The 23,877-nt window shown below is 40.9% G+C and overlaps 1 protein-coding gene across 40 annotated transcripts in view; it reads right to left on the bottom strand.

Moving 5' to 3' along the window:
* Positions 1 to 23,877, bottom strand: part of ANK2 (ankyrin 2) — a 628,385-nt gene that overhangs the window by 4,204 nt on the left and 600,304 nt on the right. For 19 of the 40 annotated variants that reach the window (XM_078069115.1, XM_078069120.1, XM_078069117.1 and 16 more), the window contains 9 exons: positions 17,381 to 23,632; positions 15,770 to 15,844; positions 13,490 to 13,621; positions 12,165 to 12,308; positions 9,257 to 9,542; positions 7,316 to 7,604; positions 4,312 to 4,395; positions 4,045 to 4,209; positions 2,863 to 3,045 (listed from right to left, as the gene is read on the bottom strand). In XM_078069115.1, the coding sequence (XP_077925241.1) occupies positions 2,863 to 3,045; positions 4,045 to 4,209; positions 4,312 to 4,395; positions 7,316 to 7,604; positions 9,257 to 9,542; positions 12,165 to 12,308; positions 13,490 to 13,621; positions 15,770 to 15,844; positions 17,381 to 23,632 (7,610 nt within the window). Of the gene's footprint in view, positions 1 to 1,386; positions 1,479 to 2,862; positions 3,046 to 4,044; positions 4,210 to 4,311; positions 4,396 to 7,315; positions 7,605 to 9,256; positions 9,543 to 12,164; positions 12,309 to 13,489; positions 13,622 to 15,769; positions 15,845 to 17,380; positions 23,633 to 23,877 lie in introns of all 40 variants that reach the window. The other 21 variants (XM_078069138.1, XM_078069146.1, XM_078069136.1 and 18 more) reach the window with 4 other exon arrangements.

The following is a 23,877-nucleotide window of genomic DNA, read 5'->3' as shown; positions in this document are numbered from 1 at the left end:
TGATATTTTGTGCAGATATGTGTAGATGAATGTGTTTATGAGTATGCATATGCATATAACTCAAGCAGTGGAATGAATCTACTCATATGTAGATCGGGGGGCAGTGGGTATGATAAAATGTCTTCGTACAAGATAAAAGTGTTATACATGACAAATACATTCCAGAACTAAATAGCTATAGAATTTAATTGAGTTGTCTATATCCCTGGCTTCAAATTCACCAGCTGTAACTGAGAACTTCGGATTAACTGGTCTCTAAATGTATTCCAATTTAAAGATCCCATGATGCTAGGGTGTGTACATGGTTTATGTGGTTTTGTCTGAGTAACTGAATAAAACACTTAAAAGTTCAGAGTATAAAAGGCACTTTATCCTTAATTTACGTAGCATTTTTAAAGTTCTCTGAGCAATTACACTCTTAAATTCTTAGCTGCTGCTGTTGTTCCCGTGTGATTGGAGGGCGGAATTGTGACAGAACCTTTAATTCACTGTTCCTAATTATTATGTTCTACAGGCTAAAAATAGCTTTGTAGAGTACTATAAATGACAATCTTTTTCTTCTTCACAACGAAGTGAAAAGCACAATAGTAACTTGAATTTCCATTGTGTCTTTTCCCTGGGAAGTGGAGGGCACTTTATTAGCATGGTGCTGCTAGAGGACCAAAGAGAAGGGCCAGGAGATGAGGCAAGAGGCAAGGGTTCTCAAGTTCATACATCAAATAGGTAATAGGGACGGGCTAACCAGAGAGTTTCACAGCTGGTCCCCTTTCATAAGTATAAAAGTGAGCTGCTTACTGCTTTTATGGCACTTTAACTTAGTAGAGTCCCTGGTTTCAGCATTGCTAGGTACATTCAGGTTTGTGGATATCAAACTCATGCTCATGTTATTTGCCATTCACATGCGGGATCATGAAACAGCTTAAAGCTTTTAGAAGGCAGTAAAAAAAACAAAACAAAACAAAACAAAAGCATGTACCACACAGTTATGATTTGCTAAGATTGAGCTGAAGGTAGCTGGTCACAAGATTAATTTGTGAACAGCTGATTAGATTCCTCTTCATATGTGCTCCAAATCTATCAACACAGTGGAAGAGCCCACCTCAGCTGGCCTCAGCAAAATGGATGACTTGCTAAAACCCAAGGAGTGATTGTGTAAACAGGTGTCTCATTCTCCCCAAGCCTTGCTATTACTTTCAAAGCATGAAGAGGACACTATAGGTATGACACACTGACAGATCTACCACTTGACAAAAGTGTACAATACAGAGAGAGTTGGAAGTTCCCAAGGGACGTTAGGGTATATGTAGGGGCTATTTTTCTTTTCTTAAAATTGGAAAAAAATTTCAGGTGTTAGTTGGCAAAGCATAACCCCATGCTAACCCAAACCTTTTAATTATTGATCCATCCTCTTTCAGGATTTCATTCTCTACTAAACTGGGGAAGTGCACTTTCATGTGGCTACCTGTATAACTCAAAGCCTGAAGAAAAAAGAAAACAGGACAAAACCCATCATAAACCACAGACTTAAAAATAATCTATTCCTGTGCTTAATCAATAGTAAGTATGAAAAGCTATACTTGAAAGAATAAATAAATATAATTTCGGGATCAAGTATAAGAATTGAGTTTTATTTAAATTTCTCCTATTTGTGACGGACATGTACTACCATGCTTTATAAATGCTGGTAAATAACATCTGTACTGAGTGACTTTTAATTTTCTCCTCATCTCACCCTCCTTTCCCCAGTGGAGACTCTACCGATAAATATAACGATCAGAGGCAAAATAAGCAACAAGTGAATAAGGCCCGAAGTGTACAACTCACACAATTCATCTTCTGATTATCCAAGGGCAAGATACTTTCCTTAAAAGTATTTAAATAAGGTATGCTTTTCATATCTCAATGCATTCATATATAATCTCAATGCATATTGTGGGTATAGAAGAGGACACACATGTATCATTTAACTTCAAAATGTCTCAATAGCAAAAAATGTTTTGTAGATATTTGCATATGCCCACAATCCCTTAGTCAAAACCCTTGGGGCCAGATGTGTTTCAGAATCCAGAATTTTTTCTTTTTGGATTTTAGAAAGGTAATATGATATATACACTGTATATTCTAATATCCCAGAAGGGGTTGGGGCAGCATCCTGTAATCAATCTCATAAATATATCAAAAGCAAAGCATGTGAATATTCACTCTAGGTAGGACTAAAAACCCCTCCATGTCCTAATAGCTCCATGTCAGTTCATATTAAATTTTACTCCCAAATTAACTTGCTACTAACCTACAAGTCTCGGTTTTCAGAATTTTTGAATTTTTGAATCCTAGTAAGGGTCTGTGGATCTGTCACCGTGGACCCATTTTCTAATTACTGAAAATCAGAACTTAAATAATTATAAATGCTTATTTTATTTCTAGGTTTAAAATAAAACTGAATTTTCTTTAATGCCAATCTTTGGAAATATTTGAGAATATTAGCTAGTAAAGACAATTTGCAACCTATTTATTTCTTTCTCTTATTAATTGGGAAGTCACTTCTGGGTCTTCCAAGCAAGATGTACAATCATGGCCTAATTCCAGAGATTCTGATTCTGATTCAGCTGAAGTGAATCCAGGTCATCTAGATTTTTTTAAAGCATTTAAGGTGATAATGATGAATACCACAAGTTGTGGAAACATTACCTCACTGTACAAGTTATTTCACGCAGGAATTCTACCCTCTTGAATTATTCTGCACCCTTCCACGAATACATATATGGAATGACATAATGATAAACCATTTTCTTTTTAAACACAAAGCAAACATAAAATACACATACACAACACGAAAACACAAAAGTGATAATGCTTCTATACCTCTTCAAAGTCATCTTTGGCTGAAGGAAGATCAGTGGCTAAACTAGAATCACCCAGATGTTTCTCCATCCTCTCTCCATGTACCATAGTTGTTTTAACAACTTTGCTGACTCTACGGCCTTCCACTGGTTCAGCCTGAAATTGTGAGGTACTGGACAAAATGCTGGGCTCAGACAAAGTTACCTAATGGATGAAGGACACATGATACACGGTTTCTGACTGCCACAAGGTCACAGTGATTAATTTTTCTATGTAAAAAAACCAAAACCCTACACTGGTTTATACCAGTCTTCCAGAAAACAGTATTTTGGAAAAGAGAAGCAGTTACAAAAAGAAAGAAAAAGCCTGTAATCAATTGGTAATGCCTCTGTCATGAACTCCATGTACACAGGACCAAACCAACCACTCATGAGTCACCTGAACGAAAAACCATCAGGAAGTATCGTGAATAAGAACCGATTGCTCAGTGCAATGCGGACATAACAGCCTATTGATGAACCCTTCCTCCACGTTTAAATGGTTTTGGCATTATGAAGATGAAATTAATCCCCAAAGGAGAAACTCTCAAAGATATGACAAACCAAAAAAGTAGATTTCTGGAGAAACTTTGTGCATAATAACAACATTTTGAGGATGTGAATGAATGCAAAACAGTGAGGATGTCACAAATTATATGTCATAGAGAGCAAACATTCCTCAAAGAGAGTAGAATGGAAAGAAAGAAAACTATAGGTCAGGGAGTTTCTGGACCCCGGCTTTAGTGACTCTGAAATGCACAAGGTTAAATATCAAATATTGATCTACAGGGCCCTACAGAGGCTGCCACGCTGCCCAGGACACAATTGTACGGGGGCTTCCTGTGACATACTGTTTGCCCGCCAATGGGTTCCTGTCCTTTTAAAATTTGACTTTTGGATTTCTGTTGTATGTACGCAACCATAACAGAAAACAGAAATAAGAAGGACCAAACAGAGATCACGAGTATAATGGCTACAGATCTCCTCGGTGGTTGTTTTAAAATACCACAAAATCATGAAGAAAAAAATGAATGTGCAAACTGAAAGCAGGGTGCCAGATAAGGGGGAGCAGTGGGGCCAATGTGGGTAAACAGTCACACCCACCTCTTCCGACTCCATTTCACACTTCTCCATAAAATCAGGTTGGAGAAGCAGATGATCTTACCTCTGACTGTTCGGTGTCACTCTTTAATACAATGCGCTTCATGACTTTGGAATAGCCATCTCCTTCCTCAATGCTGATGGGTCCCTGGGCCGTTCCCTGCATTGTAACCTCCTCTTTCTCTGTGCCTTCAGAGGATATGTACCGCCTAATGATTTTCCTAGTGACCTGAAAGATATTTTATTCATGGATCTTGTTTTTGAGGGGCAGCACCGAGGGACAGATACGTTTTAAGCAGGAGGTTCGAAATCAACCACGTTAGGATAGTACCTTCTTGACCACAGTGTGTCCCTGCTCATCAATGTATTCTTCTTCTGTGACTGTTTCCGGGGGTATGTCAGGCATATCATCTCCCTAAATGGTTGAGAAAAAAGGGTCACTTCAGTGTTTGGCACCAATTCTGAGAAACTCCTCCCAAGGGCTTATAAGGTGCGCCATGTTAGAAAATGAAGGAAGCTACTGGGAAGCACTGTGGAGATGCCAAGTCCTGTCGAGTAGTATGTTTAAAAGAAAGAAAGAAAGAAAGAAAAGAAAAGGTGGGTAATAACATGCTTAGGGGAACTGGACCACAGTTAGGTGTAAAACAAACGCACAAACAAAAACGGACAAGCGAGGTGAGGTGGGCGGAAGGAAGAAGCGCTCTTGCTCTTGCTGTTCGTTCTCTTGGAGGCGGGCTGCCACTGTCATCACCGCTGCATTGTTTTTAACAAACCAAACTTAGGAGAGTTAGGGATCTGCTTTTGAATGGCCATGCACTACCTAAAGAGCATGCCAAGCCCTCACTGCTCCAGGTCCATCACTCTCTACGGGTTATGGGGACAGAAGTGTCCCGGACGTGCAGTAAGGTAACAGCTGGTACCTGAATAATCACTCGTCGGCGGACAACCCTGGTAGTTACCATCGCCTCCTCATCTGAGCTGGTCTCCAGCTCACCTAATTCCTCTGTTAGCTCCTGGTGGAAGCATGGAAGCATTGTTTTGTTTAACATGCTAAGGAATGTCTTCACTACTGGTTTCTGCTTTAGTTCACACTTGTTTTCTGAAAGTCTCATTCCTGGAGGCTTTGGTGGAAAAGCCAGCAGGGCAAACAGGTGTGTCTGTCTCACACTTCGATACGAATATAGTTTTTTTGTTCAATGAATGAAAAAAAAATTCTGGAATTCTGAAAACTGAGTGCCCATCTGTCAAAATCTGTCAGAAGAAATATGCAGCTTGTCCACATCACTTCTTGGACTTAAACTCCTGATAAATGACCAATGTAAACACAGAACTTAAGTAGCACAAAAAACATTGATAAGCCATTGACACTCAGGCTTTAGGCTTGGAATGATTAACCCACAGGTAGAGAAATAACTTATGCCTGTAGCAGAACTTTCTGCAAAAACAGTTTCCGAATAGCTGTTATCTAGCCAGTAGAGCGCCTCTCTGTCACCAAAGAAGGCAGCCTATGAATAACATCAGACTCATTCTGCAGAGAAGTTAAGATGCACTGGCCAGTCTGATTTTATGGGTCTGGCCCAGAGTCAGATATGGAACTAAAAACATAATTTTAGATTAGAACATATAACTTGGGAGCATTCTATCACATCACTCTTTCCTAATAGGTTGCTTTTTTTTTTTTTTTAAAGAAAACTCAATGACATTTTTTCAACATATTTTTAAATATCTGATGTATTTCTATATGCTTTTCTGCTAAAACCTGTAAAATCTAAACCAAATTATACTTTAAATACATTCAGGAATCTGCTGCCTAGAAATACGATCAGCAAGAAAAGTGACTGAAATTGGATCCTCAAGATAGGGTCATGAGAAGTTAAGGGTCAAAATAGGAAGCATCACAGAAATAATCGGATATTCATCAAGAATGGAACAGACCTGTGTATAAAGTGGAGTACAGAAGGACTTATCAAAAATTTATGTGCACTGAAAAAATAAATGAATTATCCAAATAACTGTTTGAAATCTATACTTAATTTAGCCAGTGGATTCTTAGGCTTCTGGGTTCAGATAGCATCTTTGAAACATTTTTACTAGAATTCATTTAAGCCAAGAACTTGGGAGATGAATCATTCTGTGCAAAGGTAAACTTAAAATAAAATTCCATTCATGGAATGAATTCATTATTTAAGATAACTGCCAAAATTGGGACACAGTTCTCACTTGCCTGAACCTCTCTTAATTCTAGTTATGATTTTAGACAAATCCTGCTAGCAGATGTCATCCTCATAGTGAAGAAAAATAAATGTAGGCCTTAAGCCCACAGATAAGTTGTATCACTCGTTTCCCCAAAGAGTTTCAGTTCTTTTACATAATTCATTCTTCACTACTGAGACATATATTAATGCTTTAAAAACACTTTGATGTAGAAAATGTTTTTGAATTCTAGAAGGAAAAATATATAATTTATGTTAAATTACGTTTAATGCAAACAGATTCTGGCCCTTTTTTTGTGTGTGCATGAGAATCATCTAGGGAGTTATTTAAAATGCACATGCTGGGTCCCCCTTCCCTCTCTGAGGTTCATTTCGATTCAGGAGCTCTGAGGAGGGCTCAAATCCCCGCCATTAATGCTGAGGAACATGAACAGTTTAGAATACACTTTGAGAATAAATGGCTTAAATGAATTTCTAAGATGGTCTCCACGCTTCTTTGCAACATCAAAACACACGTAATGACAAAGGAAACAGTGTGACTGATGTCAGCTCCTACCCCTGTCAGGGATTCTGACATTCTGAATCAGCAGTAAGTTTAGGTACCAGGTCCTCTGTCAAAGTCATTCTTAAAATAGACATAAGGAGGCCTATTTTGGAAATCACCTTTCCTTTAACGAGAAAAATTTGTCTGGGGAGGTAAACCCCACTGAATATCTACAGTCTATCTGACTGCATGGACAGATCTAACCAGAGTCTGGCTCCCACATGGTGCCATGGCCGGCACTTACCTGAGGCCCTGTGAATCCCTCTCACTAGTCTGCACGCCCATGGTTATCAATTTTGAAAAGCCACATCAGGGATCTTGTTTCACCCCGGTGTTCATTTTCCTCAGCAAAAAGTTTTCCAATTGTAAAATTAGGGCTCGTGGTCAAATAGCTAGAGTTGGACTGTGTATCTTTTTTTTTTCTAGATTCTCTGGTCCCCAGGTTTAAAAGGGATTGAGGGGTTCACATGACCCAGGTTAATTTTTTTCAGAGAAAAAATAAGCCATCAGAGAAATGGAAACTGGGGAAGGTTTGTAGCTTTGCTGCCTATGGGCAAGGAAACGGAGGAGATTCTTACCTTATGGAAAGCTGCATCTTCATCGAGTCTTTCAAGGGCCTGTGGTTGGTCATCAGCAGACTCCACTATCACAAGGCTGGTTTTCTGAGAACTCTCCTCCCCGTGTTCTGGGGGCTCTTCGGGTTCTTGTATGATGGGAGAGTCTCCCTGCTCACTAGATGTTGGGGTCTGGAGGTATGGCCTCTCCTCCTCAGGAGGGGTCCTAATTTCCTCAGGGGTCTTGCTGGGAGAGCCAGATACAGCCGTAGTCTTTTGAGTCTCTGACACTTCCGTCCCTGGGGTTGTCACACTGAAACGGAAAAGCCAAGCTATACCATGAGAGCATATGCATTTCTCCTCCTGCCGAAGCAAGGGAATTAGAAGGAAAAATGGAATTTATCTTCATGGTCCATGGAAGTCAAAATAACTTTTGTAAATGTGGCCAAGAAATGAAAGTTGAATAAAAATCAGATGTAAGATATCATATAGAGTTACAAATCAATGATCTAGCATTGACTGGGAAAGATGTATTCTAAAGATAAAAATTATCCCAAAATGTATTACTATTTCCTAATCTCTACAAAGTATATAAATTATAATTTCATCTTTTCTTTGATAACTCAAGGTGATCTTGAAGATTTGAGGAGGTTTATATAACAAAGATCTGTAGATAATAAGGCTCTTGAAGCAAGAATCAAAGTTTGGGGAAAATTTTTAGAAACCAATCTAAAAACCCCATGTTAATATCATTATCATAATTGTAAATATGGAGAGTCTTATTATACCTCTGGAAAACTGTATTACTTGATGGAAAGACCTGGTTAAAACTTTTTCTACTGATACAGTTTGGAGTTACTCCAAGGCAATCTTTGTAACCTCATTTTCTAAGGAAGAAAATTCTCTGCTTTTTCTGTTTAACTTATTGCAAATTTCTGTCACTCCATAGATATTAAGTGCCCAAATTGATATGCCCTCTTTGCTTCCCACCTTTTCCTTTTTCTTTCTCTCTTCTTTCTGCTCTCCCCTAAAACCTAAAGGTAGTTGGTAGGTGGCTCAGTGGAAAAAGGGATGATTTTATTACCCATTTCACCCTCTTCTCAAGTTCCAGTGACCCCAGCACAAAGCTCACTTAATGACAAGAGAAATGCTATGATGCAATCTCCTGACACACTATTCTCAGATTCCAGGGCTGGGGATGCATTTGCCTTTTGCACGATCTACTTTCTTTCTCTAAATAACAAGTGCCATTTAAACAACTCTCTTTCTCCTTTGCTTCTATAAAGCCCAGAACTTGAGTTCTGAGCTGCCTGCTCTGTAGTAGCTTCCTTTAGCCAGAAGCTTTCTGGAAAACTTCCCTTTACTCCCACTCTGACCGCATCCCACCTCACTTTAATGATCTTTCATTCTGTGTGAATAATCTGTGCTGTGTTTCCAATTGTACTGTTGGGCACCCCATCGCTTTGGTGAAATGCACTGAGGGCTGTCTCCCCTATCACCTACACTCTTCACCTGTCGCTGTTCACTCTCTGAATGAGCTGTAGGACAACTGGCACGTATCAGAGCATCACAGAGAAGTGAGGGGCAGGACTCTTAGAAGCAGGAAGAGTGAGGTCCACGTGAAATTTTATAGTTGAAATTATGCTTTCATGGGCACATCCTTGACCTGTGACCCTAGGAGATGAACAGGGGGTATAAATTACTATAATTTAGAGATGTGGAAACAGAAACCAAAAGGGCTTTGGGACTTGCCCAAGGTCACAGAACTGGAAGTTGGTTCAAGCAGATCTCCCACACAATGCGGTCACAATTACGTCTCAAATCTTTTGCTCTTTGTCTGTGGTTCTGGCCCTTGTTATTGGTGGGGTTATTTGACAACAATTTCCAGCGGTATACGCCTGGCACTCTTGTCCTACTGGCTTGTTTCTTGGAATGACATTTGACAGGCTTTCTTTTGAAACTCACAAGTACTCCTGCTGACACTCAAGAGATGACTCTTCAGGCCGGTCTTGCATTTTCCCTGAGAAATCCTGTTGAACTTGCTCCTTGTGAGTTTGCGGAAAGAGCTCTGTTGCTGAGCTGTCCCCCTCAGCTTTGGGGATGTAATCCTGAAAAGTGGAATAACCGACGGAAATGTCTTCCTCTGAGACAATGGGAGGGTGATCGCAGGGCTCGCTCTCTTTAGAAGCAGCTTGCTCCTCTTTCTGCTTATGCTGTGCAGTGCACAGCTCCTCCTGAAGGACTGAGAACCCTACGGGGGAGAACAATTTGAATTGAGTATTTAATCGAAGCTCACTTACATTAAATGGATATTTATTAAGTAACTATTAATGAGCCACATCCTGTGATAGATCCACGCCCACACAGCTGACCTTCAAGATGCAGGTCATCTAGCGGAGCGAATCTCAGGCAAGTAAGAGTCTATTAAAATGCTGAGTGACCGGGCCACGGTGCCAGCCAATGAACGCAGGGCCACCCAACTCAGGGCTAAAGAATTAGGAAAGGAAATGCAGAGGGTGTGACATTTTAAGGAGGCCTGATGACAAGGACGCATCGACTGAGGTACTGAAGCATACACTGTAAGTGGTGAGAAGAATTAGAGCTTAAGAATAATAATAGCTAATATATTCTAAATACTGATTATGTGTCAGGCACTGTTCTAGGTGTTTTGCAAGTATTAAGTTGTATTAACAACGCTCTGAGGTGAGTACCCTCTATATGGAGGGTCTCTCAAGCCAGGCTAAGGAATTTTATTATATCCAAGGCAATGAGGAACCGCTGAAAAATTTTTAGCAGAGAAATGACTGACATTCATGTATTAATTTATTCACTCAGCAGATCTATATTATCAGCTACGCAGGAGGTGCTGTTTAGATGTTACACACGTAGCAGTGTACAAGGTAAAGTCCTCGCCGAACCTTTATTTCTGCAGATATGTATTTATGATAAATTTTTGGAGAAAAAGAAACCAGGGTAAAAGTATAGAGCAAATAGGGCTAGTATTTTAGATAGATTGGTCAGGAAAGAGTCCTGTTAGGAGATGATTTTGAGCAGAGGCCTGAAGTAAGTGAGAGAAAAAGGTATTGACGCTCTGAGAGAAGAACACTCTAGAGTAGAGTTAACAAAAAGTAGCAGAGCCCCAGAGCCTGAGAATGCATAGGGTACCCAGGGAACAGCAGGGAGGCAAGGTCTCTGGGATTTATAAAAGAAGGAGAGAGATGGGAGATAGGACAAGCCTTCACCGAACAGTAAGACACACCATCATTTAAATCGAGGAAAAGAAGCCACAGAAAGAAACTGAGGAAGAATAGCCAGTAAAATAGAGGGAAAAAAACATGAAGGGAGGGTAGCATGGAAAGTGAGTGAAGAAAACATTTTAAGAAGAGATTAATTTTTTGGTCAAATGTTACGAAGGGGCACATGAGGTGAAGACTGAAAAATTACTCACTGTATTTGGCAATGAGGAAATACTTGGTGAATTTTATGAGATTGTTTTCTGTTGGGTGGTGATGACAAAAGACTGACTGGCATGGATTCTAGAGACAGTTCTAGAGAGAACAGGAAGACCTGAAGCAGATACAGGAAATTTAGACTATATTTTTGAAGAGATTTTCTATAAAATGAGCGGAGAAACAGAACAATCATACAAGGAGGAATATGGAGTGAAAGGAGTTGCTTTGTGTAGTTTTAAAGATGGGCTCTATTAAAGCATGTTTTCGTGCTGTTGAGCATGGTCTAGTTGTAGGATGCCACAGAGGACAACTACAGCAGTGAGGTCCTTAATTGGATAAAAAGGGATGAGATCCAGGACAAAAGAAGAGATGATGGTTTTAGCAAAGACATTTCATAGCAGAGGGAAGGTAGAGTATAGGCACTGAGATGCACTTAGGTTGGTAGATCTTGTGAAAGAATATGGACATTTGCTTCAGACGATTCTTATTTTTTCTAAGAAATATGAAGCTTGGTCATCAGCTTTGAATAAGGAGAAGAGAAAAATGTTGGAGGCTGGAAAGAAGAAGAGAATTCTCGGTATAAAATAGAGATGAGAGAGAAGAAGAAAGAGAGTGAATGAGCATGTGAATAAATGAGAATGGATTAGAGAAACTTTAGTACTGAAAAGGTGGTAGGGCCAATGGCTGGAGGTCCCAGTGGGTTTGAAGAATTGTTAGTGTGGAAGCAAAAGAGGAAGTAAGTGTAATGCTTCAAGTTAGGACGCAGGAGTAGTATAGTCAGTGGTAATGATACAGTCTTGGTTGTGAGCACTGAAATGGGTAGCTAACTTGGAATACAAGGCACAAGTATCAGAAGTGCCATCAAGGAACTGAGGCAAGGGCACTGGATAGGTCATCCATGTTGTTATGACTGAGTGTTTTTATCCCCTTAAAATTCATATGATGAAACCTAATCCCTATGTGGTAATATTTGGAGGTGGTGCCTTTGAGCTGTAACTAGGTCATGACGGTAGAGCCCTCAGGAACGAGATTAATGCCCTGATAAGAAAAGGCCGAAGAGCTCTCTAGCTAGCTCTCTTTCCCCCATGTGCGGACACAGCAAGACAGCCATCTGCAATCCAAAGGAGGGCCCTTGCCAGAACCTGTGCTGTCATCCTGATCTCTGACTTCCATTCTCTGGAACTGTGAGAAATAAATTTCTCTTGTTTAAGCCACCGAGTTTATGGCATTTTGTTATAGCAGTCCCAAATGGTTAGGACAATGGTGAAATAACCAAGAATGAGCAGTATGGGTACCTATAAAATGAGAAAAATGTGTGATCACCAAAGTCCATAGACCACCCTCTAAAAAAAGGGAAGATTTGGTCCAGTTGCCTGAATTAACCACAGATACAACACACCCACACACCCAAATTGTCTGACCTTCACTATGATCCAGTGCAATTGTCTGTTCAATTTCTGCATAGCTATGACTGATGCGCTCTTGGAGAGGCTCTGTGCTGGCCTCCATGAGATGAACAATATCCATTCGGTTGATCTTGGTGAGACATTCAATGAGACTGGTATCTGGGATATTAGAGAAAATGCATTTATTACATTTGAGGGGTACTCTTTTTAAGATCTCTTTCATTTAGTTGCCTTACTAAAATTTGATATTTGTATAGGAAACAAAGCTTAATTAAAGGTCTTTGTAAAAAATAAGCAAATAGGAAAGATAAATGCATAAAAAGGTGGGACAGCATAGGCATAGGCCCTAAAAGTAGAGTTGCCAGATATTATATAGGACACTGTCAAATTTGAATTTCAGATAAAACAAGCAAACAAATTTTAAAGTATAAGTATATCCCAAATATCACATGGAGTGTACTTGTACTAAAAAACTATTTGTTGGGGTGCCTGGGTGGCTCAGTCGTTAAGCGGCTGCCTTCAGCCCAGGTCATGATCCCAGGGTCCTGGGATCGAGCCCCACATCGGGCTCCCTGATCGGTGGGAAGCCTGCTTCTCCCTCTCCCACTCCCCCTCCCCCTGCTTGTGTTTCTGCTCTCGCTATCTCTCTCTGTCAAATAAATAAATAATATCTTAAAAAAAATAAAATCAAAAACTATTTGTTGATTCTCTGAAATTTAACTGGGTGCCCTCTAGTTTTATTTGCCAAATCTGGCAATCCTACCTAGAAGAATGGCAAGAGAAGAAAGGGCAAATGTAGACTGGATGTAAATAAAGGAGGTCTATAGGTAGATCTTCAGAGAGACATAAAAGGAAGTAGCAAATTTAGACTAGCTGAAGAATGAGACGAAGTAATGGTCTTTATCATTTCTCATTTGATTTGATGTGGTCAGAATATTATATACAAATCATTATAAAGAATATCTACATGACATCTTTCCCTCATTTACGTTATTTAGGAGTAAAGGAAGTAGGAACTGAAGGCAATGCGCTACCAATAAAACAAAGTAACGGTGTCCACTCTCGATATTTAGAAAATTTTAGGACTTTAATAACATTCCTGTTAGCAGCCGGGGTTTCCCCTAATTGACAATGTTCATGGGAATATAGTGTAAGAAATGTTATGCAAGATGCATATTTTAGAAATGTCATAGCTTGCTCTCATTTGCTTGCAGCAGTATTTCAGATTGATGGCATTCGTTATTTTATTGTTTTACTGAATTTGCAGGAAAGGGCTTGTTGAGCAAGACTTATAGCTCAACCTTTAGCCTAATGCTTTTCACACAGAGCTCCCCACCTACCTGTAGCTTGCCTGCCATCCCTTTCTAGCCAGTACTTCAATAGCGCATGGCTCTGGTCTTGGAGGGAGTTAGGGTTCTCAATTCGAATTTGATGAATCTGCTCCTCAGTGAAATCCAGTTCTCTTGCTAATTCTAGAAAAGAAAATATGACTCCATAAACACCTGAACTTCGAAGTTCGAGTCTCCACACCTGGCTCTGTGATTTTGTAAATGATGCATTCTTTGTATTGCTGTAATAGGGTTCATTTTCCCCCCTGTGTATTAGAAGTAACTCTCAAGATGCCTTTGTTCTTCTAGCCCTAATTGTGGATGTTCTCCTTAAAACTGGGTATAGAATTGTTCACGTTCACAGTGGAAACACTAAGTTTGAGGCAACGGATGATAAAACATGTATAATTCAGGCCCATTTAATTCCAAAATGCAGACTGGACCATTAACACAGGCTTATACTCTTAACCAAGATAATGGAAAATAAATGACTGAAAACAGAAGTAATAGACTTTCTCACTTTCAATCATCATTAACTAATGTTTTAAGTACTGTAAATCCTATTTCTGGATACTTGGATAAATACTGGCTGTGGTTATATTATGTTGGTTGGATAAGCTCCTGTCTTTAATTTGGTGTCACTTGAATAAAAGCTCTGGGAAGCATTAATTGACCTAGGGAAAAAGCCACAAAATTTTCCTTTAAAGTCTACCATTAACATTGTACATGGACACTTATACACTGTGGTGTGCATATGTATGTGTGTGTGCGTGTGTATGTGTGTGTAAATAAGTCCTCTTTGGATGGCAATTGGCCAATATCTTTCAAAATTAAAAATACACATACCCTTTATCCAGATATTCAATTCTACTTCTATTAATATGCCCTATAGAGATACTCATGAAAATACACCATGCACTAGGATGTTTGTCATTAACAATCTAAATGTCCAGCAATAAAAGCCACTGATAAAATTATGATACTTTCGGGGTGGCTCAGTCATTAAGCGTCTGCCTTCAGCTCAGGTCATGATCCCAGGGTCCTGGGATCCAGCCCCGGCATCGGGCTCCCTGCTTGGCGGGGAGCCTGCTCCTCCCTCTCCCACTTCCCGTGCTTGTGTTCCCTCTCTCGCTGTCTCTCTCTCTGTCAAGTAAATAAATAAAATCTTTAAAAAAAAATTATGATACTTTCACACAGTAAAACTAAATAGACATTTCAAAGAATGAGATAGATATGTCTATGCTGATGGAATATTCACAGGGAATATTATTGAGGAAAATTGTGCTTATTTTTAAATAGTACACATAGATGTGGGTACGGCCTATTTTTTCTGAATACACGAGAAAGTGTAAGCAGTTACTTTTGAGGCATGAAGCTTGAAGACCAGATGCAGGTAAAAGAAACTTATTTACACTTTTAGTATATGTGCTGCTGAAGCGAGCACATACACTTGTAATTTTATACCATTCTGTATGGTTGTGGGGTTTGAATTTTCAACAAATATATAGATATTACGTTTTATACACAAACACACACATACTTAAGAAACAAATACTTCTGAATGTCATCTATTTAATTAGTCCATCAGGGATATTTTGATGTCCTTTCTTCTCCTAAATCCCTCAATTAAAAAAACCTGATCAGTATATAACAACTACTTCAAAATGTTTAAAAGTGAGGAAATGACTATTCTTTCTGCTCTGTTATTAATTATCTTTGTTAAGGGTCTTATGGATTTCTATTCATCATATTGATTTTATAATTCACTTTTTAAAATAATTTTACATACATTATAGTTTTTATACTTAAATATCCTAATTTCTCAGGAAATTAGTGAAACGTCTTATTCATATGTATTTCAACATGCATCCAAGGCAAATTTTAGTTCTATTTACAATGAAGATGTCTGATATAAGGTATCTAAAATAAGGAGCCCTAGGTTTAATCTCCAACTAAATTTTGTGACAATTACACCTAACAGTGATTTTGAAACACAGTAATCCCCTCAAAGTTTGGATATCCATAGATCCCATTGGAGGACAGTGACATCTGGTATATTCTCAAAGACCCCCAATTTAAAGTTCTATCTTTCTAAATTCCAGAGATAATAAAAGGCCTGTCCTGGATTTTCTAGTTCAGAGTTTATTATTCTTTTCACTATTCCACATGGTCTTCCTCAAGAAAGAAAGAAAGAAAAAAAAACCTTTTCATTGTTAATGACACTTGGCTAATGCAATTGTGTTACTTAAACAAAGCAAGTTTTCTTGAGAAAATGAGTCACACTAATTTTACCTGTCCAGCTGAAGCCAAGATGATCAGCAATATAAGCCAGCCTTTCCTCGATCCGTTCCTGCTCATCCTGTTGATCTACAGAAGGTCAAAAACAGAATGGCCAAAGGTTGTCTATGACAGGAGAGCAACCACAGTACTCATCCAAAGAAAGGAAGTCACTTGTCCAAATATTTAATAATAGCACAAATTAGCTATTATATTTCAAATCATTTTAAATTGTGTGTTTGCCTGGTTTCTGGAATGGAATGGGGAATCAATTTAATTATAAATCATGAAAACCAACTGCTTCCATATCTCTTTAATCAAGACTAGTCACTGGACATATAAGTTGCTGATTTCTAGCAATCTTAGGATTTTCTTTTTAAATTATCTGAGAGAATACTGCCCACCAGAAGACAATCATCTTGTTCATCAAAAACCAGAAAAATCATAAATGGGATGCAGAAGTGGAGTAACTGGTTAGGATCTCCTATTATTGCCTGTGGCAGCATAGATCACTTCCGGGTCATGTCTGAAAGAAATCACATCCAAGATTCATAAGAGACATAGATCATGGGTTAATCAGGCCATCCTGGGTTTTTTTCAGTCTGGCCAGAAACATTTTCCTTGGTCCTGGTGACCTTGGAAGAAGGGAGGATAAAGGCATATGTATTTGTGTCTATTGTGTCAATAGGTATAGATGTCTTTTGTGTGAAATTTCAGTCTACTTACTACTAAGTAAGCTTATATATTACTCCCACAAACTATAATTTTCCCATTGGTTTTTAACCCCCATTAATTGATAGGCAGGATTTTAGGCATCATGACAACTTATGACACAAATTTAAGAATAATAGTCTTTATTGTAGAGATATTGGAAGACCAGAGGCTACTTCTCAAAGCCATCTATGGTTTCCTTTTTTATAATTCAAAGGGTCATCATCCTCTCCCGGTCACTTACATCATGCAAAGTTTGAGTTTTTGTTGTCTGCTGCATCTAATCGGAGTACATTCTCCATTCACCTAACACTAAAACAAAAAGCATGGGTTTTTTTTGCCTTATATTTGTTTGCTTCAAGTGTTTACCAGTGGTATCTGAGATCCAACCTTTTGAATCAAAAACAGATCCACAACAATTGGTATTTTGGGATAATGTGAAATCTTCTTGGGCAAATGGCTTCCTAATGATTACAAATTTATTGAGTACAAATTATTTTAAAATACTTAAAGGTAAGAAGAAAAAGCAATGAATCCTTACCATATGAAACAAAGCCCAATGTATTCATGTGCAAAAGCAAAAGTGCTTAATTTGAGGCTAAGCCTGGGACTCCAGAACAACAAAACTCAAAGCTTGCATGGCCTGACGTGCAGTGGCTCGAGAAAGGCAAGATCACCATTGCCTGTTTATCATGTTTATGTTTTCCATAAGCATTCTCATTACTCAATCTTGAGATTGTTTTCATAGACAAGAGTACACAGAGAAAGCACGAAACACAAAGGCCTTACACACAGTAACCACTACAGAAAGCTTAAAGAAAATGAGACACAAATCACCAAATAAAAGATATACAAAAAAACGATATCAAATTTATGACATGCGTAGCACAGGGAATCCCAGTGGCTGGCAAATACCTTCAGCATGGTCATGGCCATTTTCATCAGGGATGCGTTCAATCAGAGTCTCAATGGACTCATCCCAAATAGGCCTTGTGTCAAAGATGTCCTCAGGAATTGAATGCTCGGTCTCAACAGGTGGCAGATTTTCAATTACTGAAACTTCCAGGGCACTACTACTTTCATCATCTGAAACTAAGTCTTGCTCCCTTTCTGACTGTGTAAGTCTATCCACTAACTTGGAAGCCTCATCACTAATCTCCTCAAAGAATTCTATGGAGTTCCTGTAAAGGTCAAAGAAATGCTCCTTACTTTCTTTTGTAGGGCTCACAGCGCCTTTGCAGGAAGATGTGGTGCTTTTGCTCTTAACTGGCAATCGGGATGTAAATATCTTTGGTCTGGTGGCCCCCTCTTCTGATTCTAACTCCAGCTCCTCTGTCCTCTCTCTGCTCTCTGTTTCTGTCTCAGTGTAACTTTTGGTTTTTACTGGACATTTGGTCTTTGAGTCCAAAGCACTGGCATCAGATTCAGATTTGCTTCCACTATCTGGTGTTCTGCTTGTCATGTCCTGACCCTGAGGAGCCACTATTTTCTGGAGAGATGAATCTAGATGTGAAAGCTGCTGCTCTACTCTTTGGACAGGGGCTTTCACGGGGATTTTAGACTTTGGTTTTGTTTCATCCTCTTTACTTTCCTCATCCAGGCTGGGTAAGAAATCTTCAGAAAGGGAACTCTCATACTCCACGGATGGGGGTGCTGGGGTTGATGTGGGTATAGTCCTTACAGGAATTTTGGATTTGCTTTCAGTAGAAGGCACATTCTCCATGGGTGCAGTAGGGATTTCAATTACTGATTTCTGTTCCTCTGGGGAAGAATCAGGAGAATCATCCTCCCGATCTGAATACACAGACCTGGTAACTGCGGAAAAATCTAACTGAACGTGTACAACTGGTTCAGGGGAGTCAGGGCAAGATGGATCTTTCACACTAGATTTAGGAGGCGTATCACCCATTTGTGTGGTGGGGAGGTCCTCGGCGCCTTCAGAAAGAGCCTCTTTTGTTGATGTTTCAATGGAGGTTGAGTTCCCCATGTGGGTGTTAAGTTGAGCATCTGAAGCAGGTATTTCCTCTGCTTCCTCACTCAGGTCATCTGGAATTAAGTATGCTTCCTCACTCACTGTTTCTTTTGATTCTGAGAGAGCTAGTGACTCAGCTGATGTCTCCCGTTGTGGGGGCTCAGCCCCAGGACTCCCTTCTTTCATGTCTTCAGAGAGAGTCTCTTCCGTGGATTCTTGCCCAATTTGGAAAAAGTGAAAACTTTCATCGGCATAGGACCTTTTGGTCATATCAATGGCACCACTTCGGGTCATCTCAAACAATTTTCCTTCCTGAAAGAGAAATGGGTTTTGCTCACTGGTTGGGGTCCCCTCTTCAGTTGGGGTCCTTGCCGGAGTGGTGTCAGGGGTGGTACCCTGTGATTGTCTGTCTACCATCAAACCAAATATCTTTTGTTCTTCCTCTTTCACTCGAGCTTCAAAGGCTTCATCATCCTCACGGATTTCACTCCAGGAATCCGAATCCACATCAGTTTTTGTGATGATGACTTTGCTGATTTGGTCACTAACAACTGCTGATGTATTTGGTACAGAAGGCTCTAAAGATGAAGGGGCTTGATCTGATTGCTTTTCCCATGAGGTGCTTTCTTGTTTGGATTCTTTTTCCATGTTTTGGTCCTCAAAATTAGATTCTTGGCTTGAAACACATCTATTGGAGGAGCTGGTTACTACCACGTCTTCAACAGAGGATGTGATGGTAACAGAACACACTTCCGAAGAGTGAAAACTTGTGTGTCCTGCATCCGTTTGGGTTTTGCTTTCTTCACTGGAGAAAAAAGATTGGGAAGGAACATTTTCATAAGGGCTTATTATTTGAGGATTGTAGATTTCATCAGTCTCAGCCGGGTCAGACACTGGAACATCCATGGACAATTTATCTGTTTGAGTAGTGATCGATGAGTCTTGAGTGGCATAGTCCTTTGGTAAGCTCTCAAAAGCCTGGTCGGTTTTGGTGCCCTCCCTTTTTGTAGCAGAAGAGAGAGGGGATATGTCTTCATCTAATTCTTGTCCTTCAGAGGCTGGACAGTGAGGCAAGGAGGACAAAGATGAAGAGCTTTCACTGGGGCAATCTACCTGTAGAGATTCCACTCGAGAAACATCAAGCTCTTCTCCTTTGGTGTCTTTTTCATCAGTGTCTTGCAGAGGTACTGATTCCTCGTGGATAGCTAGGTGCTCGTTGGCATCTTCCCTGGGGGAGCTGTAGAGACCTGAAGATATAGGAGTGACTGAGCTGCTGGGACTTCCGGTCCCACACCCATGGCCTTCACAGACTTCTGGTTGCTCAGCATCTCCGTTCAGATCATCATAAGACATATCTGGGCCGTTAGTAGAAACGGTAGGACTCTCTTCAGGTACATGGGATTCACGATCTTTTTCTTCTGATTTACCTGACTCTTCTTGACTATCTTCATTCATTTTGAAAGTGTATTGTTTGGAAACGATGGGTTGAAATTGTACTTCTTCAGGACTAGAATTGGAGTCTACGCTGGATGGAAGCGGGGAAGGAGGCTGCACCCGAATAACTGGCTCTGGTAAGAGGCCTGCGTCAGCACCTTTTTTCAGCTGTGCCAACTCAGGTTCACTCTCGGAGGAGGAAGAAGCCTTTCTGCTCTCTGATGTTACTACCACAGGGACATCGCTTTCATCCTCGACACTCTCCATCTGTTTTGGTTCATCCACATCCGCTGAACAGTCAGCATCTGGGTCAGAGGATGAAGAAGATTCTTCTTGCTTGGGTTCTTTCTTGTAGTCCCTTTTCTGCTTTGCTTCTTGTTCAAGTTCATCAAACGTTTTGATTTTGGTTACCATTTTAAACATTTCCTCTTCAGGTGTGAATCTCCTTTTCTCCCCATTTTCCAAGTCATCCTCCTCTGCACATTCGTGAATTACAGCTGGTTTGGGTGTGCTTGCATCTGTGGCTTTGGGTGTGACCTCATAGCTAACTTCTTCCGAGCTGGGGGTGTCAGGAGAAAGGGGGCTCTTCCCTGAGCTCTCTACCAGTGACGTCTGCTCAACACTGTCGTCCTCGGCACTGCCGTCCGGGTCTCGGAGCAGCCGGGACCGCACAGAGGCCGCTTCTGTAAAGAGTTCTGTTTTGGCTATGGCTGCAGGAAGAGGGAAGTGACTTGGGAGAACGCCAGCCTTCATCTTTGGTTCCACAGGGCTGCTTTCAAGAGAGTCACGGCAAGGGGATTCTTTCAGAGGACTTGGCTCCAGAGAATCCGGAGTTTTGTGTGAGGAGTTATCCTCCAGCACAGGGCTGGCTTCCAGGGAGTCTCTGTGGCTCACTGCAAAGGATTCATCAGCACCGGGACTGAGGACCTCACTATCTCGGCTAGGGAGTGCAAGTTCTAACCCTTGGGGACTTCTAGCAACTCCCTGGGGCTTTGATTCAGTTCCTGTGCCTGTCTTTACACAAGCTTCGGGCCGTGGAGAGGCCTTTGTCTCATCTGAGGGCTCAGTGGTTGTGGATTTCTGAGCTTCAGTATCAGTGTGGGTTTTGTGGGCTGAACCAACTTTCGTAAGTTGACCCTCATCAGAGAATGCTTCCCCAGTCAATCCTTTGGGTGTTTCTTTTGCTAGTAACACACTACAGCTGCCAAGGGAATCATCTTCTTGCTCGGGGCATGCATCTTTGGAAGGGTCTAGGGTGGCCTCCTTCAGCAAACACTCAGCTGAGGACTCCGTGCCTTCAGTGACTATGGCACCTTGCTCTTCAGAACCATCAGTGATGTCTTTGATTGAGGGATGGTCTTTTTCTGAAGGAACTGCTGTTGGTGTTTCTGACTTGGTCGTTCCGCTTATTTCCCCAATTTGCTCCTCGCTTTTCTTCGGTGAGAAAGAAAGGCTTTCTGGGCTTGTCTCAGGGGTCTCTGCGAGGCCCTCATGCTTATAGCTTTCTTCGGAACTAATCTGAGGGGTCCCTTCCATCAGGCTGCCACATGGAGAACCTGCCACCCCTTCAGGCTTGAGGCTCTCAGAACTGCCATCCAAAGCACCACTTTGTAAAGACAGAGCCGGGAGAAATTCATCTTTCATGTAATCTAGTGGAAATGTTGTGTTGAAAGGACTAGTAAGTACTTGATCTAAGTGAAGCTGTACTTCTTCTGTCTTCTCACTCATTCGGAACTGTTGGTATTTGTCATTGTCTTCCAATTCTTGCTTAATGACGTCAGAAAAGTCAGTGGAGGTTTTCCTATCTGGGCTGATCTGGAGATCCATGTCTCCCTGTTCATCAGTCAGCTTTTCTTTGGGAACTTCACTCTCTTTATGGCTTTCTTCTTCTGGTGCTGACTGAACGGGTTCAGGTGTTTTGTGGCTAAGAGCTTTCGCCTTCTCTATAACTAGATCTTCTCTCTTAAACCCTACGGAGGAAGCACGGACTGCTCTTTTGGATTCGGGAACTCCTGTTACCACAAATCTCTGGCCTCGTTTGATCGTCTGACTCTCGGTTTTCTGTGTTTCTCTGTGGTTTAGCATCTGCCCCTTTTCTTTTTCTACCCGAGCTTTGCCTTTTTCTTGTGGCTGCTTTTGTTTTGCTGACTTGTGCTCAAAGAGTCCAGTCTTATGTTTAGATGGGTCCTGACCTGACTGGAAAGCTTTCATCAACTCCCGGACAGACATTGTCTCCTCGATTCTTTCTGTTTTTGAGGTGGGGGATACAGGTGGTTGCTTTTCTGTTTTCCCAGAAGGCGACACAGGCAGGTGCTTCTCAGTTTTCCCAGAGGTTGATACAGGTGGATGCTTTTCCATTCGTCCAGCTGGTGACACAGGCAAGCGTCTTTCTGTTCTCCCAGGTGATCCTGGTGCATGTTTCTCCGTTCTCCCAGAGGGCGATACAGGTGGGCGTTTGTCCATTTTACCTGAAGGTGAAATAGGTGGGTGTCTTTCTGTTTTTGTAGATGACACAGGGGAGTGCCTTTCCGTTTTTGTCGAGGGTGACACAGGTGAGTGTTTCTCGGTTTTACTTGATGACACAGGGGAATGCCTTTCAGTTTTTGCAGAGGGGGACACAGGTGAGTGCTTCTCAGCTTTACTTGATGGTGATACCAGAGGATGCCTCTCAGTTTTTGTAGAGGAGGAAAGAGAAGAGTGTCTTTCTGTTTTAGAGGAGGGTGATGCCGGTACATGCCTCTCTGACTTCAGAGAGGGTGATGCAGCTGGATGTGTCCTGTGGGTTATCTTTTTTGGCACATCTTCTTTACCTTTGACTCTGACTGGCAACTTGCTTCGACCTTTTTGTTCATCTTCCACTCGTTTCTGAAGGGCCTTTACTTTGTCCTTTATGGAACCAATGGGAGTTTCTTCTATCAAAGGTGAAGTGGCCTTTACAGTGGGAAGGGGCTCGGGGGCTAAACCTGCATCTTCATCTAATGACTCTTCTGAACTACATTTTTTAAGTTCACTTTTTTCTGCACTACCTTGTACACTTTCCTCTTTTTGTTTTTGTTTTTCTTTTAATTTCCTTCTCACTGGCTTCTTTATTCCCAGGCTCGGTTTGTGCTGTTTCTGTGCACTTTGTGTCTCATCTGGGGTTGCATCTTTCCCTTCATTTTCAGAGCTCCTGCCAGTAGCCAGAGCCTCACGTTTCTCCCCTGCTATCTCTTGAACTGTCTGCAGTGGCCTTTCATGAGGAGACACATAGGAATTTAGATCCTCAGTAAGGTAGTTCACTAGCCCAGTTGAGTCTTTCTCTACTTTGACGTTGTGTTCTTTATCTATTCTAACTTCTACACATGGGTATTCGGTGACTTCTAAAGGTGCTTTTAGCTTAGCCTCCTCTATTTCCTCATCACTGACAATCACCCATTCCTCTTCCTCTAATTCTCTCTCCGACTGAGACCTTCGCACACTGCCTTCATCTCTCGCGCAGGTTCCACTTCTCAGGATTTCATTCACTTTCTCTAAGTCCTCTTTAACTCTTTCAACAATTTCAAAAGGCTCTCCTGGCTCTTCCTCAGCAGCCTTCACCAGCTCCTTCACCTTGATAGAACCTGCCCTATCAGATACATCTGTGGTCAAGATGGCGGTCATTTTGATCAAATCTTGTTTCATCTCAGAAACTTCAGAGAGCAAGTCCGGACTGGCTAGGACAGGAACTTCATTAACCAGGTGACTTTTCAGGACAGATGTTTCTGTAGATTCTGTCTCATCATCTTTGATGTGAATGAAAAACATTGAAAGTAAAATGGAAATCAAAAAATATATTGGCAAATGTAATCAGGACTGAAACGACACAGTGTCTTTTCCTGTTGTGGCGGGAGGGACAACAGAATGGGCTGGGAATGGTGGATCCACAAGGTCTCAGGATACAAAAGCAAAGCAAGGCTAACGGAAAAACAAAACAAAACAAAACAAAAACAAAAACTGAAAAGGAAAAATGAGCAGGAAATAACTTGCT

The sequence above is a fragment of the Halichoerus grypus genome, chromosome 3 (assembly GCF_964656455.1).
Source record: "Halichoerus grypus chromosome 3, mHalGry1.hap1.1, whole genome shotgun sequence".
Lineage (NCBI taxonomy): Eukaryota > Metazoa > Chordata > Mammalia > Carnivora > Phocidae > Halichoerus > Halichoerus grypus.
This window is presented reverse-complemented; position numbering and strand designations above follow the sequence as displayed.